The 21591-nt window shown below is 37.4% G+C and overlaps 1 protein-coding gene across 1 annotated transcript; it reads left to right on the forward strand.

Moving 5' to 3' along the window:
• The first annotated feature begins 602 nt into the window (after positions 1-602).
• Positions 603-10409, forward strand: LOC133823111 (calmodulin-like protein 11). The gene is made up of 4 exons (XM_062255743.1): positions 603-823; positions 916-1073; positions 8415-8492; positions 10104-10409. The coding sequence occupies exons 1-4, from the start codon at positions 754-756 to the stop codon at positions 10236-10238; spliced, it is 441 nt and encodes a 146-aa protein (XP_062111727.1). The 5' UTR covers positions 603-753; the 3' UTR covers positions 10239-10409.
• Positions 10410-21591: the final 11182 nt, after the last annotated feature.

Below are 21591 nucleotides of genomic sequence, written 5' to 3' on the forward strand. Positions count from 1 at the left end.
AATTTATATATATTATTAATCGAGCCTAGCTTAGTTTAAACTGCAAGCACGTGTTTGCGGAAACCATAATTTAGTACATGTGTTAAGTATATATAATTAAACTAATTAAACACGAAAAAAAGTGAAAAGTAAGCTGAGCATAATTTACGTCCGGAAAAAAGTTTGCTGTTCTCAATTTCTTATCATTTTCATGTCTCATTAATTAGTTTAAGATACTTTATTTATTTATTTAATATATATTTAAATTATTTACAACTTTCTTTTTTTTTAATTATATTAATACTATAAATAAATGATGTATCTTACAACAATTGGTGAGACATAGAGAAGATAGAAAATTGGGACAGCAGATATTTTTTTTTACGTGCGTGACTCTAATGAATAAAATAGATCATATATTTAGACACACAAAAAGAGAACCAAAAGTCAGGTCCATACAGACATTTTAAATAGAATACAAACCAAAAAAGTCATTGAAAATTCTCTTCCGTTGATTCAACTATCTTGCTTTCTAGAAAAGGCCACAATGACTACTCACAATTTCTTAACAAGCGTGTTTGACTATTCTCATAAATGTATTTATAATTCAATAAAATGTTTTCAACATATAATGCCTCACCTATATCCTCGAAATCAAATACTTCAATTATTAACTTCACATATACCTTCCTCCGATATCTCTTCCAAACTGTTTTTTTTTTTCTTCTTCTGTTTGTTTCCCGGGAAAATTGTAATTCTCTATAGTTGAAAAACATGGCATTGACAGAAAATCAAATCGCAGGGTTTCGGGAAGCATTTTCTTTGCTGGACAAGGATTCCGATGGTACGTATTTTTTTTTTCTTTTTCTTTTTCAGTATTATTATTATTTTGTAATGTTAATATTGGTATATATGTTGGATGATGTTAATATTTAGGGTTAGTGACAATGGAAGAGCTGGCTGGAATTATAGAATCATTAGATGAACAACCCACAAAAGAAGAAATTCGGGATATGATGAATGAGGTCAACTGTGATGAGAATGGTGCTATAGATCTCGATGAATTCTTGAATATTATGACAAGAAAGACGAAGGTATATACAATATATATATATATATATATATATAAATGTAATTTCAATTTTATTACACTTATAATTTACACTTATATCTCTTCTATATAATAAGTGTGTAGATAACGAATTTTTTTTGTTTTAATAGTTTGTTATTTTTTTAATGTTAACTTTAACGGAATATTCTTATATTTAACAGAATATTTTTATATTTAACGGTAATTTGTAAATACTTAAACTTAAATAAAATAAAATAATTAATTAAAAAAATTAAAATATAATATTTTTGAAATATTTTATAATGATAATTATTTAAAAATAATAAATAATTAAACAAATTAAAATAAGATATTTTACAATAATAATTATTTAAAAATAATAAAATCATACATTTTATAATTTAAATAAAATTTAATTAAACATTAACTCACTTATTAGAATAATATCATATTAAACATATAATATAATCTACTGTCAATTAGCAATAAATTTTTTTTTTTTAAACTAAGAAACTTAAATTTAAAATCAACATATAATATTTAATATTACATTAAACATATAATATATAATCTCTTGTTGTCATTCCCAAATTCAAAAACTATAACAAATATAAACTTAAATAAAAATAAATAAATTATTTAATTAAAATATAATATTTATTTGAAATTTATATGACATTAATATAAATTTAATAAAAATAATTAATAAATTCTATAAATAAAACTAAGCAAACGTGCATATTGCACGTTGCTTGTATCTAGTATATATATATATAAATCTTCTATATAAAAAGTGTGTTGATAACAGAAATTCTTCGTTTAACAGTTTTTTTTAATATTAACTTTAATAGAATATTCTTATATTTAACGGTAGTTTGTAAACATCACTTAAATTTAAATAAAATAAAATGAATAATTTTAAAAAAATTAAAATAGGATATTTTAAGATATTTTACAATGATAATTATTTAAAATTAATAAATAATTAAACAAATTAAAATATGATATTTTTTAGATATTTTAGAATGATAATTATTTAAAAATAATAAAATCATACATTTTATAACTTAAATAAAATTTAATTAAACTTAAACTTATTTATTAGAATAATATCATATTAAACATATAATATAATCTATTGTTAATTAGTAACAAATTTCTTTTGAAAAAAAAACCAGCAAGAAACTTAAATTTATAATCTAAGTATAATATTTAATATTACATCAAATATATATTATATAATCTTTTGTTGTCACTCTCAAATTCAAAAAATAGAACAAACATAAACTTAAACAAAAATAAATAAATTATTTAATTAAAATATAATATTTATTTGAAATTTATATGATATTAATATAAATTTAATAAAAATAATTAATAAATTCTATAAATAAAACTAAGAAAACGTGCATTACACGTTAGTTGTATCTAGTATATATATATATATATCTAGAAAATAATAATTCTTATTTCGACTCAAACTAGTGACAGTGCAATATCATTAATAATAATAATACGTTTGATTATACTATTAGACAATATATATATAAGATAATGCTTAGGCGAGGGCAACACTTTTGTCCTTATGTGAACACTACTATAAAAAAGCTTAAAGTGAGCCCTAAAAAAGTTTTTAGGACTCGCGAGGCGCAAGTACTCTATTTGAGAGCTTTAAAAACTATAGTTTTTTAGGACTCGTATTACAAGTCCTAAAAAAATATTGCGAGTCCTAAAAAATCTCGTTGAATGCCTTTAAGTAAGTTTTTAGGGTTCTATTTACGAGTCCTAAAAGAATGTTTTTAGGACTTGCAATGCGTGTCCTAAAAGATCTCGTTGAGTATCTTTAAATTAAGTTTTTAAGACTCTCTTTGCATGCCCTTAAAAGTAAATTTTTTTTTAAAAAAATGCAGCTACAATTTTTATTTTGATTTAAAAAATATATCATTTTGAGTGTCCAAAATATATTAAAAGAATTTGAAAAGAAAATACTAAAAAATGCCCAAAAAAAAACTAAAAGAAATTTAAATTTCTCATTAACATGTATTGTAAGCTAGCTTATAACATCTTTCAACATTTATCAATAAAAATAAAACAAATACATAAAAAAAACTTAAACCAACTATAAGTCCTAATATAACAATCTAAATATTTCAATATGATACTTTATTGATGGATCTTACAAATAATGTCACTCTAAAATTGTTCTAATTTTACATCATTCATTAAAGGACAAACCAAATGGTGTATGAGAAGCGTGTATGAAGCTTGTCCCCTCAACAAAAAGCATCAAACAGCAATAAATATAATCTCGAAAGTTCTCCTTAGCTGTCCAGTGGCATATACTGTCATTATCCCTCTGGTTTCTGAATCCATGTAAGACTGCAACAAAAATATTCAAAACATCACAAACCAAAACACTTGGCCTACGAGGAATTAAATTTTAAATATATTTATGTATAGAAGAAACAACATAAGTAGTTTTCCTAAAAATGTTAGGCATAGTTGAAGAACTTGCTGCATCATTTGTTTTTCTTGGACCAACAAATCCTCTGAGTTACTTTTGTGTGATGTGTAGGCCAGACTAACTCTTGGACAACATTGTCTAATGTTGTTTCTCCTACTGCACACCAACTAGATTATATAGGATTCAAATATTACAATGTGAATTTTTGAACAAGTTCCAAAAGGTATAAAGTACATGCATCGTAGCAGTAACAAATAAAAGAGTCATTATCTCACAACCAAAAGCACCTGCAACATGTTCTACATAAAAATTACAAAATTTGCATTTACAAAGAAGTTTCAAGAAGCATAATACTCAAGAGACTTTAATTACATGTCAGGAACAGTTCTCTCATGACCTTAAACAAGATTTTATAATAAACAGATTACTAGAATACTAGTTGCCAAAATTTTCTATTACTTTAACCAAAGTGAAACAAAGCAGGAAATTAATTGAATAATTTGAATTGTTATTAACTCTCATGAAAACAATAATAAAAAATTTGTGAGAATATTTATTCTAAATAACATCATTTCTTTAAGAAGCATTACCTTATAATACTGATACTATATATTGAACAATATTGTCATAAAAATTTCATTACATGTCAATAAGGACAACACATGGATTCACCATTTGTATCGCCTAAAAACCAAACAATAACAAAGAAAACTAGAGAAAATCTATAGAACAAGAAAAGATTCAAAAGAGTACAAGTAATACATCAAGTTTCACACATTATCTATTATCTCTCCAAAGCTTATCTCAATAAAGCAATAAACAAAAGTTTAAATATGCAAAAGAGCCATAAAAACTAGTTTCTTATATACATATATAGACAGCAAGCATATTAAAATAATAGTCAGCAACATAAAAATTATGATAGCTAGCATATTAAACTAGTTCCAGCAAGCATAACAAGCCAATGTAGAATTTCGCACAAATAATTTAATAGATTTGAATAACCACAGAAAAAACTAAAAAACATCACAAAGAACTATAGAGCCTAATAAGGCCGATAGAGCTTATCATTTAACCCTATGTATTATGCAAAAGAATAAGAGCAAATCTAACTTGTAAGATGACACATTTAAAAGCATTAGCAAGTCACCCATAAGAAAATATTTATAATTGTATAACACATAAAGAACAACTAAACCAACTGCACCTTTTGTAAGGAGACAATAGCTTCAACACAAGCTTTCCTTCAAACCATTGCATGGAGCCTTATAAGACTAAGCAAAAGAAAAGGAAAGAAAGAAAAAAAAAAAAGGGGGGGAGGGGGATAAGTCTTCAAAATGAATGCAATTTAGAGAGCACCAACACCTATGTTCATCAAATATTGCCCACATCTTTCATCAACATGTAGATAAACCTTATGATCAAATTTCCTAAATACAAGCAACAACATAAACATCCTGTGCTTAAAAAATGTAAATTGAAAATAAAATGATTTAAAATATTCTATTGGCTAGAAAGTGAGAAATAAGATAGTAACTTAACATACAAAAATAACATACAGCAAAGCTAAAATTTGACACAATGCCAAGCCTAAATAAGTTTGCCACATAACAAAGCAAATCAGATTGACACAAAACTTATAACATAATAAGAAATAGAAAAAGTAAAGAAAGAGAAGTATTATAATCTCATAAGAGTAAACACATTCATTGGTTTATATTCTAAAAGCACAAAATTCAAAATAAATCACATAATCAATAAGATTAAGATATAGATGCAACAGAATGACATTCCAATTTAAGGACTCAAGTCAATTCATATCAATCAAGCATTAAAAATTCAAACTAACCAATAAATCAAAACCCCAGAAAAAGTAAATGAATAAAAAATATTTTAATTACAAAAAAAAGAATAAATATCATTTAACTGATTTCTTTATTCTTTTTCTATTTATGATAGAGAATCAATAAAGAAATCTTTATTTCTTTGTGATAACAAAAAGACCCAGAACGGCACAAATTCCTTAGAATACCAATACTCTTCATATAACAAATTTAACCAAGTCATACAAATCAATCAATACAACCATATATTTAAATATAAATTATCCAATTACACACTAGGAATTTGAATATATATTTACACACATATATAATCTTTATATGAATGATCATTACCAAAATCAAAAGAATGAATCAAAGTAAGAAAAAAATATATGTTTTATATTATATAGATGGAGATAGAGAATGATTCCAAAATCGAAACTTTGAGGTCATGAATAATAATAATGAAAAGGGTGTGTGTGAATGGATGATCCTTATTCTCTGCCCAAACTAATTTAATAATTAGTGACCTTTCATGGTGACTTCGGAAGGGTAAAACTTTTAGAAGTGTAATTGACAAGTAGTTATTTCTCTTGCCATATTCTTACATTTACACCATATTCTAGTATTCGCAAATAGATAGGTATAACTTGATCTCAATTGGGTTATTCACGAATTAAGAAATTGATGCCAAAAAGATTCGATCTCCCCATATGTCTCTCCTTGGTTTTACTAAGACCATCCTTAAAGACTTCTATAATACCACCCCACGTTTGAGACTTCCACACATCCTCAACCCCGAGCCAAACACAAAAACAAATAAGAGAAAGAAAGAAAAAAAACAAAAGCAGAATGAGAATGAGAAGAGATACATACCATCGTGCCTACCTTTGCTGAGCCCTTCGGCTACGTCGAGCTCTGCCACAGTAGAACCCCACCGATGCACCTGCAAATTAGCAAAAAAGAGAGAGTGATGCTAAGAACAAGAACAAGATTGAGAGAGAAAGGATAGAGAAGGTCGGCGACTTGGACAGAAGGGGAGAACGACTGAGAGAAAGGTAGGGATTTGATGCTTATATGAGAGGAAAATATGAAGCCCAAAGCCCAATTCGAAAAAATGATAGTCTTTTACTTTTTTTTAATTAACATTTTTTAGGTCACACATTAGACGCCCTTGTTACTTTTTTTTTAGCACACCCATAACGAGCCCTTAAAAGTTATTATTGGAGTCCGCCCATTTCAATCAACAAATTCCTCTTCAAATTTTTTTAAGACCCACATATTTTATTAAGATACTCATTGTGAGTCCTAAAATATTTCTTTTAAAGGCTCAGCGTCCTAAAAACTACAAAGACTTTTTTAAGGGCTCGCATTTAGGACACCCAAAGAGAGCCCTTAAAAGTCACCACTCATTTTCACACTCAAATTTCATATTGAGGTATTTTTTAGGACCTACATATTTTATTAGGACACTCATTGTGAATCTTAAAATTTGTTTTTTAAGGACTCTCAATTAGAGTCATGAAAACTCTAAGGACATTTTTTAAGACTTACATTTAGGTGCATGTCCTAAAAAGGTGACCCATAAAAAATATTTTGTAGTAGTGGTAGGAACATTTTCTTTACATGATTATTGGTTGAATATTGAGAATGCATGAATTTATAGTGGACTCTGAAGCATATAAGTATTTGTTTTTACTATAATTCTATTTAGCTTTTTCAACATGTACACATATAAAAGGTAAATAGTTATACCAAATACAAGTAAGAATTGAAATTTAGAAAATATTTATATACATAGAAATTTTGTTCAGTTAGGATTTTAATTAATTTTTAACTAAATTAGTTAAAATATTATTTCAAATATATTAAATATTAATTGATAATATAGAAAAATTCAATTTTGAAACAGATTTTTTATTTATAATAAGTTAGAACTTTAATATCAAATTTACAAAGTAAAATTCAAAATATTTTGTATCTACCATATAAAATGGTAGAATTTTTTTCTACGAGATTTATTAATTTCGTAAATTGAAGATATTAAAATAGTCTTTGAACTTTTTTCTTAGCAATTATTGATAGGAAGATCAAGAACTACATTACAAATATGCAGTGAATTTCCCCATAATTTATGCAAAAATACAATACAGAAGTGTTTGATTAAAGTAATATTACAACTCAATTGCCCAAAATACAAATAAATAGAAAGATGTAGAAGAAGAAAATCACAATCTTAAAATAATTGTAAAATAAGAACAAGATGAACAATAATAAGAACACAAACTCTCACACAACCAAATTGTAGAGTAGTGGGGATCACCAACTCGAACAAGGTTCGAAACTTTTGCCCAAACTTTTGCCCAAGATGAACAATTCTCTAAGCACTAAGGGATCTCACAAATAAATAACTCTATGGAATTATCAAGCATCTATAGTGTATTTTCTAGCAAAGTGTTTTGTGGATAGAAAATTGTGTGTCTTACAAGTGAGCATTATACTCCTATTTATAGAGTTTTGAGACACCCTTTGAATTTCAAATTCCACCAACCCCGTGGTTGTTACCAAATTGGATGTTTATGGAATTAAAAATGAGTTTTTAGAGTTACATGAGATGTTAGAACCGTTCAAGATGGAAAAAAGAAGTTGGAGTTGGCTGGCAACGTCCCAGGTCGCGCCAGAGATGTTCCTGGCCGTGGCCGCGGCCACAGCTCCAATTTCAGCAAAACTCAACTTTTGCATTTACAAACGTTTCAATCATCTTCCCACAAGAATTTGTAACCTCCATACACATTATGAGAGTTAAAATCATGTTTCCAACAACCATATCACTTATGACTTTGAGAAATTCAAACTCAAAATGTGTAATATATAATCTACACATTATTGGATAATATTTAAGAGTTACAAATTTGTAACTTATTTTGTAACTCAAAAATATGTTACATTTGAGCACACACATGTGTCCAATTTTGTAACTCTCAATAATATGTTACAAGGTGTAACAAATAATATTTTATCACATTATTTAATCTAATATTATATTATTTAAAATAATATAACATGTACTTCACAGGAAAGTGTTGCGGACGAGCTTAAAGAAGCCTTCAAAGTATTTGACAGGAATCAAGATGGATATATTTCTGCCAACGAGGTATATTAATATATTATAAGCAACCATATTTGTGTATATGAGTTTTTCTTTATTATTTTTTATTTTCATTTTTGATATGTGATAGATTAATACGATAATAATTACCAGTAGGGGTGTTCATTGGATCACATCCAATGGATTTAAGCCCATATGATACAATCCAATTATCCATTGGATGTTTGATTTTTACAACCGATCCAATCCAGTTGAATTGAGTCAATCGATCCGATCTGATCCAATGGATAATTGGATTGGATCGGTTTCATCCATTGGATGCATTCCCTGGTTATTTATTGGATCAGATCGGATCCATCCAATCATTTAGAGTCTTTTTAAATCTAATTTTCATGTATATTTCAATTATAAAACACACAAATTACCTATCCAAATGAAAACACTATTTAGTCTAATAATTTAGAAGCATACAACACAAATTCATCTAAATTAGAAGCATATATGTAATTGGATGATTATTGGATCAGTTCGGTTGGTTTTTATTGGATATTGGATCCCCATCCAACAACTGATCGATCCAATTTGGATTTTTTAAAATTATATTTGAACCGATCCAATAGTAATTGGATATCCAATTTTTGGCAGTCGGTTGTAATTGGATCGGTCAGTTGTAATTTGATTGGATATATTCTGCACACCCTTAATTACCAGTCAAAAAATGGCTAATACCATCAAATACCACATGCAAATAATAATATATTGTCCTGTATTTAAGCATGAGATATTTAGGCTTTTTTTTTTTTTTTAAAGTTGTCTTTTCAGAACTGAAAGAAAAAAATAAAAATAAAAAACTTTTTTTTTTAATGCTGATAAACTTCATTGAAGCGGCAATAGCCAAAAGTCATTATACAAAACTAAGGCGATACTACTAGCTAGGGGTGAACATTTTGACCCGCAAAATTCGCAAACCCGCAACCCAAAAATCTAGGTTTTGACAAAACTTGTCGAATTTGAAATAAATCCGGTCCGAACCCAACATGGCTCGGGTCGGGTTGGGTTTTGAATGTATGGTGTTGCAAGTTCGGGTTTAGACCCGAAACCCAAACAAATAAAAAAATACAAAATTTTATTTTAATTTTAATTCAAATTTGATGACAAAAAAACCCTAACCCCCTACCCTTTCAAAAAAATTTACCAAGGTCCAATTTGTAAAAAATCAATTGAACCAAAATAACAACAAAGTTAAAAAATCATGTGAAAAGTAAAACACAAAAATTAAAAAAGTGTCAAAAAATTGGTATTTTTGAAATTTTTTTACAAGGCCCATTTTTGGCCCAATCCCACCCAACTCGAAACCCAAAATTACCCAAAAAACCAAAAAATTCGGAGCAGGTTTGGTATCCCATTTCCCAACCCGAAACATACAAAACCCAAACCAAATACACTAAAAACCAAAAAACTCGACCTATGTGCACCCCTACTACTAACCCGGACCACCAAACCTTGGTGCACTACCTAGCTAACGTCAAAGCTAATTTAGCCATGGGATGAGAAACAATGTTAATTATAACAATTAGAAATTAAGTATTAATTAACGTTACTTAATTTCAATTCCAAATAATAATGTTAACATAATTCTTGTTCTAAATTGTGCAGTTGAGACAAGTAATGATCAACTTGGGAGAAAGATTGACAGATGAAGAAGCTGAACAAATGATTAGAGAGGCTGATATTGATGGAGATGGTCAAGTCAATTATGATGAATTTGAAAGAATTATGATGCTTAATTGATAAAGTGCAAATAATAACTAATATATATTACAATTAGCGCTCATAATTTACATTTTTCACTTAATCAGATTTGTACACCAACTTATATAGTTTCACAGCTTTGTATGTGCTCATGTTATAAATAATTTGTATGAAATAAATATAGAGCAAAATTATAACTTTTTTTTTCATTGCTGCATAAACTTCGTTGCTTATTTACTGCATTTGCAAACAAAATGTTAACTTATATCAAGTATGTAATTGAAAAGCTTCATGTATGACTAGTTTTAGGAATAATAAATAGATCATTCAATAACAATCATTCATCGTAGGCATGCCAAAAGGGAGTATGAGCCTGTAGCCCAAAATTTTGACTTCGACGTCGGTTGACTATAAATGAATGGTAAATTTCTGTATTTACAGTATTACCAAGTATTTTAAATTGTCAACCTTTTAATAGGAAAAATCAATTAAGTATATTTACAATTTGATAGTCATATAAGTCAATCGCTATATCAAATTGTTTACAAAATGCCAAGTACTAAAAAAGTAAATGACACAAAACATTTTTATGAGGTTCGGTAAGTCTAGTATGCGGGATCACACCTAAAGATAAAATTTGATTGGTACACACTTGATTTATGTATCTTAAGTTGCAAGTACTTTGTACTAGGGGTGTTCATAAAACCGCCCACACCGCACCACACCGCATCGTAATTTTCAATTTAGAACCCTTCGCGGTGTTGTTTGTATTTTTGCCAAACCGCGCGCTGCAGTGTGGTTTGCGGTTTTAAATTTTATAAATGCAGTTCAAACCACACCGCACCACATCATTATTGTTGACGCAGTTTTTCACCAACAGTGAATTATATGAATAACTAGGATGGATTAGTGCTTAATGGTAAACTGTAATAAGAAAATGATAATAGTCAAGGATGCTGGCAATCAACTATCAAGAGAAGAAAAATGATCACACATTTTTACGTGGTTCGGAGGTTAAAATCTCCCTAGTTCACGAGTCAATATTATTATTGTTTCTCTCTCTTGCTATTTTTACAGAGTATTTGCCTTACAAGAAGAATCCAACCCCTTGCACTGCCCAGGGTTTTTGTATTTATAGGAGAATGATCTCTGAGTAGGTATTGGGGTCATCCCATGATCTCTTCATCCTTCACGTCATCTCTGTGACACTGATGATTAATATCTAAACCTTACATTGAAGTGTGGTCTAATCAATAGATAAAAATGGATAATGGGTCGCATGGCCTAAATCAGGTGTGGGATGTCTGATCACGCACGTTTATATTGCGTATCCGGAAATTCGAGAATAAAACAGACACGTGATGTATGTTATATGCACGCTTATATTGCGTGGTTGACTTTATAAAGATCCTGGGGTATGTCAGGCCTCTGATGCACCACGAGCTTAATGTAGTGCTAGCTCGTGCCTTTTGGTGCCATGATTACACAATGGTTCCAAGTGATAAGCAGCTAAACGATCCATCAGCTCGAGCTATTTGTTTAGGGGATCGTATCAGATTTCTCCGGATGAACGGTGAACGCGTGGCACATCGATTATGGCTCTTTTCCAGCTCAACAAAATATGTGCTGATATTCAGGGCTTACATTTTCCCCCCAAGCCCCTGCTCGTGATCTATGACGTCATTTTTTACCTTCACGGTGGGGGCTTTTAAACTTCCTTTTCGACTATCCATGTCCTGCCCACCACTTGAGTACTGGACACGTGGAACGCCGTGATTGGCGCCTGCTCGGGCTTCAAGGATTGCATTAAATGGTCTGACCACCTTTTTGCCGCCGTCTCATCTTCCGAATTATGGCCCTCGTATCTCGTATTTGTTTGATCGGATGGTCCTCGTTCCCTAATGTCTTTTACGTATAAATAGGGCTGGCCACTTTCAGTACTCTTTACCTTTTACTCGAAAATTTTCTTCATTTTCTCTCTTTCGAGTCTCAAGAACTCTTCTTCTCCTTAACACTAGGGGTGTTCATGGTGTGGTTTAGGAAGTTTGAACACTTTTTAATACACCACGCCACAAGTGCGGTGTAGTAGCTAGAACACACCATGCGGTGTGATTTCGTTGCACCAAACCGACCAAACCAAACTATTTTTGTGGTGTGGTTTGGGTGGTTTTCCACGGTGTAAGTGTGTTAAAAAATATGTGTGAGATAGAGATGGTGATAGGGAGGAGGCACAAATGAGATGAGAGAGAAAGGAGTTGTTGTCATGTATGATGTGTTAGAGAATAAGGTTATACCCTAATTTAAGTGGGCTCCTAATTTAAGAGGGCTCCTAGTTTCATATTGGGTTACTAAAAAATGGTATATATGTAAAGTTTAATTTTTTAACATATTTGTAAGTATACGGTGCGGTGTGGTGCAAACCAAAATTTCACACTACCAAACCGCGCACCGCGCGGTTTAGCTAAGATACAAACCATACCGAACCATTCCACTTTTGACACCGCGGTTTGCGGTGTAGTGTGGTGCGGTTCGGTCGGTCGCCGTGGTTTGCCGGTTTAGATGGTCACCCCTACTTAACACCCCAGAAGTCCCCATATGCTTGCCACAAAAACCCTTAGGATGCCCCAGTCTTGAGGATTTCTCCAGGGCTTACACCTCTACGCTGCTTGCACCTTTCGTCTGGAAAATATACTGTAAGCTTTCTGGTTTTCGTGTGTTTCAGTTTCCTTTTTCTTTGACATGCAAATCTATATTTCATAGTCATGAACCGTAGGTTGTTTCTGAATAACTTTGGTGCATAGGTTTTGATTTTAGGCGTATTAAGTAGGTCCTAAAACATGTCTAGGATTGAGAAGTTCACAACTAGGCAATTTCTGGGTAAATTTAGGAAATACCCACTCGGGGTGTGGAAGGCAAGAGGTTTTTAGGGTATAAAACCGGGTAGCTTAAGGGTCACGTTTCCTGGGTGGTTTTTCTTTAAAACCCTCCTCCCAAGACCAGTAGTGGCCTGACTCGCCTGACACGTGGATCCCTGAATATTAGGGGTCTGTTGGAAAACTTAGGCGTGTGGCATCACGCGGGTTGATATCGCATCAGCTCGCGTGTTAGGACACTTGCCTTTGCTATATCTTTTGTTCAAAAATTCCACGTCGCCTACTAAAAAACTCCGTCGTTTTTATTCGATAAGTGAGTTGATGGCACCAAAGAAAGGAGCACCTAAGAAGAGCGCGGCTGGCTCGTCGTCCCAGTAGCCTCGCAAGGGGAAGGAGGTCATCCCCGACTCCCCCCTTCCGAAGTTTGGTCCCATGGTGGAGGCGGAGGTTACGGTTGCTCCTGACGCCTTCTTCGAGGCCGAGAGGATCATTTCCAGGATTACGACCCAAGGAAGGGTCAACAAAATCCTCTTATCCCATAACATTGAGGCTGGGAAAGGGTATTTAATCGCTCGACCTCCCTACGAGGGGGAGCGGAGCTGCTCACCCCTCCAGGACGACTTCGCGGCCTGGAGTGACGAACATTTGAAGGCCGGGGCCTTTCTCCCCCTCGACCAGTACTTTGCAGACTTCCTCAACTATGTGAGGTTGGCGCCATTCCAGCTCCCCCCCCCCCCCAACTCGTACCGGCTGCTGGCAGGGTTGAAATACCTGTTCCTGAAACATGAGTGGGAGGTCCCAACTCCAGCAGACATCCTTTACTTTTTCTGCCTCAAAGCCAACCCGGACCAGAGGGGACGAGTTCTATTACTTGACCCGGTTCCCTAACTCGCCTGCATTCATTGAGCTGCCCAGCCACCCCAATGACTTCAAGGACTAGTTCTTCGTGTCAAACGGGTTTCGCAACTGCGAACATCGGTACTTCAACCGCCCCCATAAGTTTTCTTTGCTCAGCTCGCGTAGAATTCCTTTCATACTTGGTTTTGTGCGTATATTGATTGGAATATGTTCATGCAACAATTTTCGCGAGGATGGCCAAGTCAGTGACCCTTGGGGGTCAGTACGAGACTTTGGTGGGGCTTCCGCCCAATGAGAAGGACTACCGCCAACTCGTGTCTGATGACATGATGCTGGCGTGTAAACTGATCGCCGAAGGTCAGACCTTGGCCTTGAGAAGGATGCGGGCTTCTGCTCCCGTGATCCGCGAGCTCCCTCCCATTCCCGAGAGGAATGTTGAGGCCGATGACGAGGCATCGGAGGAGGACGAGGTTCCCCTCGTGCGAAAGAGGCGAGCTCCTGAGGCCGCTGAGGACCCCTTTGTTGAGCGAGCTGAGTCGGGGGCAGCAGCTGGCCCCTCCAGCCATGGTAACCCATATCCTTTTAGGGATTTAGATAGGGTTGTGGCCGACCTTAGGCAAGTTAGGTTCAACCTCAACCAGCTCGTACACTGTAACCCTGATGACCCAGATCGCAACATCACCCTGCTCCAGTGTGTGGACCACTTGATACTCCAGCATGATATGGGTCATCCTAGGGGGACCGTAGTGGTGGGCAATACCTCGTCCTTTAGATCGACTTTCTTTAAAGAGTATGGAACCAACCTTAGGTCGTGGCCATCCCTTCTCCAAGGTGTTTTAGCCTCAGGACTTAGGAAATATGTAGAGGAGTCCAGCCCCGAGGTAGAGTCTGACCCGGAGCCTCCCTTCATCCAAGAAGTGTTTGACTTAGACTCTCCTTCCCCCGTAGCAGCTCCGAGACCGGAGGTCGTGGAAATAGACTCCTCTAGCTCGGAGGGTAGGATTTTTTTTTTGATACTTTATGTATTTTTTGTGCAAACTGGTGAGTATGCATGTATATCTAACAAAATTTTCCTTTCTTTTCAGTTGAGGAGATGGCACAAAGAGGGAAACCCGACATCCGGTTGATGTTCCAGGAGGGGAGATCCAGTGGTGGCCCTCTAGTCAAGAAACTTCAACCCACGTCAAAGAAGACCCCTCCGGCTGTGGCCACCTCCAAATCCCCGGCCAAAGGGATGGGCACGACCTCGGGAGCTGGGCTTGTCGCCCCTGCGGAGAAGAAGGGTCCGGCCGCACCCCCTCCTCGCCTTCCCCCAGTTCCTGCTCGGGACCAGGTAGCACCACCTGGTCCCCCGGCTCCATTGGTCCCTTCTGCCTCCATCCGCATTCCCGTCAACCCCCAGGAATTGGAGCTAATCCCAGACACTTTTCCGGGGACGGTCTATGGGACGACGAACTACGCAGTGGACCATTTTAACAAGGCCAAGCCCACCGACCTGAAGGCGATCGAGGAGAGGAGCCCGGAGAACGTCATGGAGTCGGGCCTGGGAATGAACCTCACGGTAAGCACTTTTCCTAACCTGACTTTTATTATTCTTCTTAGTATGCGCCTCACTGTTTCTTTGCTTCCTTGCATGCGGTCTTGGCTCAGCATTGTAGCATATCTCGGGCGAGGGCTAGGAATGCCGAACTTCAAGCCAAGCTGACTGCAGCCCAAGCTGCCCTCGCCGCTTCTCAACAGAGCGAGCATAATGTCAAAGCTGCCTTGGCAGCGGCCCATGCAAGTGAACAAGTGGTGAAGGCTGCCTTAACCACTGCTCAAGAAGGCGAGCAAGCGGCGAAGGCGGTCTCGGTAGCCCTTCAGGACGAGCTCGAGGGGGCTAAGGCCAAACAGCTTGAGGTCGAGGCGACCCTTATGGAGGAGAAAAAGGCATCGACCTCCTCCATGGAGAGTATGCTTTACCACTGCTGGGCCTTCAACTAGGACGTCAACTTCTCCTTCATGGCCTCCGGCGCGTGGGGTACTACCTCGAGAAGTTCAAAGTTCGTCTGCAACAAGAGTTGCAGGTGTCGACTAAGAATGGGGAGACCTCTGCTGCCGGTGAGCAGGAGATTGAGGAGGTGACGTCCTCAGAGCGGCCTGGGGGAGCTTATAATTTTTTGTATTTTTACTCTTATTTAATTTTGTTTGTAAATACTAAGCACGAGTTATTCTCCTCAAGACAATTTGTACCTTCAGTTTAATTAAGTTTTACTTGTTGGTTTCCAATCTCTCGTTCTTTATTATGTGCTAGGCAAAATCTTAGTTCGCATTAGCTTTATCGAATCCTCCACTTTTTCCTTAAGAAAAAAAACACCGTTAATCGATTTAACTAACTTCTAAGTTTTGGAACCTGGTCGTGTCCAGGATACTTAATTTTAAAAACTTAGTTCGTGTTAGTTTTATCGAATACTCTGCTTTTTCCTTAGAAAAAACATCGTTTAATCAATTTAACCAACTTCTAAGTTTTGGAATCTGGTCGTGTCCAGGATACTTAATTTTAAAAACTTAGTTCGTGTTAGTTTTATTGACACCTCGTGTTTTTTTAGAAAAAAACAATGGTTAATCAATTTAACCAACTACTAAGTTTTGGAACCTGGTCGTGTCCAGGATACTTAATTTTAAAAACTTAGTTCATGTTAGTTTCATTGACACCTCGTGTTTTTTAGAAAAAACACTGGTTAATCAATTTAACCAACTTCTAAGTTTTGGAACCTAGTCGGGTGATCTGCCCCCCAAGTAATCAGGAAGTGGACTTGCTTGGTTACTTTGAACTAATCATACAAACAAAATCGTACATAGACACAAATGAAACCATAAACCATTTTTTTTTATAGTTAATTGGCTTTTATATGCAAGCCTTACATACAGGAGTGATTTGATCACTAATAATACTTTCTCAAATGCACAGCATTCCACGTCCATGGCACCATTTCTCCGTTAAGTCGGGCCAATTTGAAATTACCTTCCTGTATGATTTCGATGATCTGATAGGGCCCTTCCCAGCTCGGGCCTAAGGCACCATCTTTGGGGTCCTTGCCTGCCAGAAACACCCTTCGGAGTACCAGGTCTCCTAATCCAAAGGCACGCCTCTTAACCTTTGAATTAAATAACGAGTGATTTTTTGCTGATAATGCACGAGCCGTAGCTGTGAATCTTCTCGCTTTTCATCAATCAGGTCGAGGGACGCGCTGAGCAATTTGTCATTCTGCTCCTGGCTGAAGGCCTGGACCCTGTGCGAGGCTGTCTTTGTTTCGATAGGAAGGACGGCCTCACTTCCAAAAGTCAGGGAGAAAGGGGTGTGCCCCATCGAAGTTCGGTGTGAGGTCCAGTACGCCCATAGCACCTGCGGGAGCTGCTCAGGCCAAACTCCCTTGGCCTCGTCCAGCCTCTTCTTAAGGCTTGCTTTGAGCGTCTTGTTCACAGACTCGACCTGTCCATTAGTCTGGGGGTACGCTACTAAAGAGAAACTCTTAATTATGTCGTGTCTTCCACAAAATTTAGTGAAGAGGTCGCTATCGAATTGGGTTCCATTGTCCGACACAATCTTCCTTGGTAGTCCAAATCGGCAGATGATATTTTTAACCACAAAATCAAGGACTCTCTTTGACGTTATCGTTGCCAGGGGCTCTGCTTCTGCCCACTTCGTGAAATAGTCAATGGCCACTACTGCATAGCGAACTCCTCCTTTCCTGTGGGCAAGGCTCCAATTAAGTCGATTCCCCAGATCGCGAATGGCCATGGGGACGAGATCATCTTTAGCTCGACTGGTGGAGCTCGAGCGATTGCGGCAAACTGCTGGCACTTGTCACATTTTTGGACGTAGGAAATTGAGTCCTTTGATAGAGTGGGCCAATAATATCCTTGCCTTAATATCTTCAAGGCCAGGCTTTGCCCCCCAGAGATCTCCACAAAAGCCTTCATGCACCTCCTGCAAAATAGTTTTAGCCTCCTCTGGCAGAACACGTCGAAGAAGAGGCAGAGACAAGCCATGCCGGTACAACGCTCCATCTATAACTGTATACCTTGGAGCTTGATAGAGTATCTTCCTTGCGTTATTTCTCTCGTCAGGTAACTTCCCTGTTGTAAGGTACTCGACTATGGGTGTCCTCCAGGTTGGCCTGGCATCAATCATCTCGATCTCCCTTGTATCCTCCACCACGCTTGGTCTTTCCAAGAATTCCACCGGTATCAGGCTCAAGGTCTTGGCTTCCTTGGAGGTGGCGAGTTTTGCCAGAGCGTCAGCATTGGCGTTCTGCTCACGTGGGATCTGCCCGATTAGGCTGTACTCAAATTCGGACAGCTCCTTCTTTACCTTGGCCAGGTAGGCTGCCATCTTGGTTCCCCACGCTTGGTATTCCCCTAATACTTGGTTTACCACGAGCTGGGAATCGTTGTAGCACTGGATGGCCCTGGCCTTCAGCTCCTTGGCCACTCTAAGCCCAGCCAATAGAGCTTCGTACTTGGCCTCGTTGTTGGATGCCTCGAATCTGAATCGTAACGCGGAGTGGAAACGATGTCCCTCCGGGAATATCAAAATGATTCCAGCTCCGAACCCGTTCCCGTTAGACGAACCATCCACAAAGATCCTCCACAACACCTGCACCGGCTCTTCCCCTGGTTTCTCTTGGAATCCAGTGCATTCCGCCATGAAATCAGCCAGGGCTTGGCTTTTGATTGCAGTCCGTGGTATGTACAGAATTTCGAATTGGTTGAGCTCGATGGCCCATTTCAAAAGACGTCCCGATGCCTCAGGTTTCTGTAGTACCTATCTTAAAGGTTGATCGGTTATGACGTGGATTGAATGGGACTGGAAATACGGCCTAAGCTTTCTGGAGGTCGTGATAAGGCAGAAAGCCATTTTTTCCATTAACGGATATCGAGATTCAGCTCCGAGGAGCCCTTTGCTAATGTAATAGACTGGCTTTTGAGCCCGGTCCTCTTCCCGGACCAGCACGACACTAGCCGTATCTTCCATAACAGCTAAGTAAAGAAAAATAGGTTCTCTTGCCGTTGGCTTAAACAGCACGGCCGGCTCGGCTAAATGTGTTTTTAGGTCGAGGAAGGCCCGCTCACACTCTTCGGTCCACTCAAACTTTTTATCCCCCAGAGCAGGTTGTATAATGGCAAACACTTGTCGGTAGATTTGGAAATGAACCGATTAAAGGCTACCACCCTTCCTGTCAGACTTTGGACGTCTTTTCGCGACCGGGGCAATGGCATTTCGAGTAGAGATTTGATTTTTTCTGGGTTCGCCTATATCCCCCTAGTGTTGACTATGAAACCCATAAATTTTCCTGACGCCACCCCGAAGGTACATTTTTGGGGATTCAACCTCTTACCATACTTCCTTAGGATCTCAAAACATTCCCTCAGATCGAGAACATGGTTATCGGCAGTTTTTGACTTGACCAACATGTCGTCAACATACACTTCCATGTTTTTCCCGATCTGATTAACGAACATTCTGTTGACCAATCTTTGATATGTAGCTCTGGCGTTCTTCAGCCCAAAGGGCATGACTTTGTAACAATAAACATTGGTTGGAGTCATAAAGCTGGTATGCTCCTTGTCCACGGGATTCATAGCGATCTGGTTGTAACCAGAGTACGCATCCATGAAGGACATGAGCTCGTGCCCTGCTGTGGCGTCCACCAACTGGTCAATTCTTGGTAAGGGGAAGCAATCCTTGGGACATGCTTTATTCAGGTCAGAAAAGTCGATACAGGTCCGCCATTTTCCGTTAGTTTTTGGGACCAGAATAGGATTGGCGACCCAGATCGAGTATTTTGCCTCACAGATAAAACCGCATTTTAAAAGTCAAGCAACTTCCTCTTCCAGGGCCGCAGCTCGGGTCGTGCCCAGATGCCTCTGTTTCTGCGACTTCGCAGGCATGCTTTTGTCCAAGTTGAGGGTATGCATGATGATGCTCGGGCTGATCCCCACCATGTCTTCATGAGACTAGGCGAAAACATCTAGATTTTCTTGCAGGAATTTCAGCAGCTTCGCCTTTCTCTCATCACCAAGGTTTTTCCCGAGCCTAACCACCCTCGAAGGGTCTTTAAGATCGATACTTACCTCTTCGAGTTCTTCGATAGCTTGGAGCTCGGACCTATCTTTGCAAATTCTAGGGTCGATATCGTCACTTAGGATCGTACCTATGCTGTCGGCTGGCTGAGATTCCTTTATCCCAGGGCTAGCTCTCACTTCCTAGGGTTCCTTGCTTCGGCCCTGAATGGCCATTATCTGCTGCCCGGGTTGTGATTTTCCCATCATGGAAATGTTATAGCATTCCCTGGCAGTGAGCTGATCGCCTCGGACTGTACATATCCCCGTAGAGGAGGGGAATTTGACTGCGAGGTGGCGGATAGAAGTTATGGCTTCAAATGCCATCAACGTAAACCGACCCAAAATTGCGTTGTATGCGGTGGGACAGTCGATGACCATAAACTCGAGGAGCTTGGAGACAGTTCGAGGTCCCTCTCCCAAGGTTATTACTAACTCAATTGTACCTATCGATGCCGACCCTTCGCCAAAGAACCCATACAGCATGATGGAGGTGGCCTTCAGTTCGGTCACCGACAACCCCATTTTTTCTAGCATGGACCGAAACAGCAAGTTCACCAAACTCCCATTATCAACTAGTATCCTCCTTGTAACACCCTCACTTATTTTAGTTAAAACCATATCTGAGGTATTACGTTTTAAAACTATATCATAATTTCTTACTGCGGAAGTCTGGACATTTTTTTTTTGAAAACTTATTTCACATTATTTATATTAAACATAAAATGTGTCTCAAACATATTATACATAAGTGTTTACCGAGATTTTCGGAAACTGTGTTAATGAAAAATAAGCAAGATTAATGATATGAAATTTAGAGGGTAAGAATAGGTTTTTTACGTGGTTGGGGCGTTAATGAGCCTTAGTCCACGAGTTAGTTGTATTAGAGCTTGGAAAGTCTCTTACAATGGAGTTTTTCTCTATATTTTGACAGAGTAACTGTATAAAAGTTGAAGAGAGGTCCCTTCTCCAGTGCTCTATCGCCTGTATTTATAGGCTCATAAGACCATTAGGCTTGGGCCGGGCATGACCCGGGCCCATCAAAGATATGGGTACCCTTGGCTTCTCTGGCGGGGGCCCAATACGAAGGATAAAAATACAAAAGACTAAGAATTATTAAGGCCCAATGGGGCGGCCCAAGAATTACATTTTGACTGACAAAATGGGGCTTTTGGTCTGGGCACTCCGAGTTACGAGGCAGATTCAGGGGACAAAGCCAGTCAGTGCACTAGCAGCGCAGGTCTAAACCAGCGGCGTGCAATCCCGAGGTGGCCTTTTCCGCAGGTGAAAAGTGGGGACAACCCCCACGCGTCGTGGGGCGGCTTCAAGGTCACGGATGCTTTTTCTTTCCAACTGGGAGGACTTGACCCGGGTTCGGTTACCTCTGTCCCTCTTCGTTTACCACAGGCCCGGACCGTTTACCAGGCTTCGGGACCATTTTGCGTACACTTCGATCGTAACCCCAACCGGCCATACGTCTCCTGGACTATCGTCCTGGATCATCCATCATGGCCACTGTCCGGGTCTGGATCCCACTTGGCCGTCGTTCCCGGTCA

Source organism: Humulus lupulus, chromosome 1 (genome assembly GCF_963169125.1).
Source record: "Humulus lupulus chromosome 1, drHumLupu1.1, whole genome shotgun sequence".
Lineage (NCBI taxonomy): Eukaryota > Viridiplantae > Streptophyta > Magnoliopsida > Rosales > Cannabaceae > Humulus > Humulus lupulus.

Bases quoted from the DNA above. Each gene is read 5' to 3' on its own strand.
- LOC133823111 (XM_062255743.1), top strand. From the start codon at position 754: ATGGCATTGACAGAAAATCAAATCGCAGGGTTTCGGGAAGCATTTTCT. The intron at 824-915 runs GTACGTATTTTT...GTTAATATTTAG, and splicing joins GCTGGACAAGGATTCCGATG to GGTTAGTGACAATGGAAGAG. The intron at 1,074-8,414 runs GTATATACAATA...TGTACTTCACAG, and splicing joins TTATGACAAGAAAGACGAAG to GAAAGTGTTGCGGACGAGCT.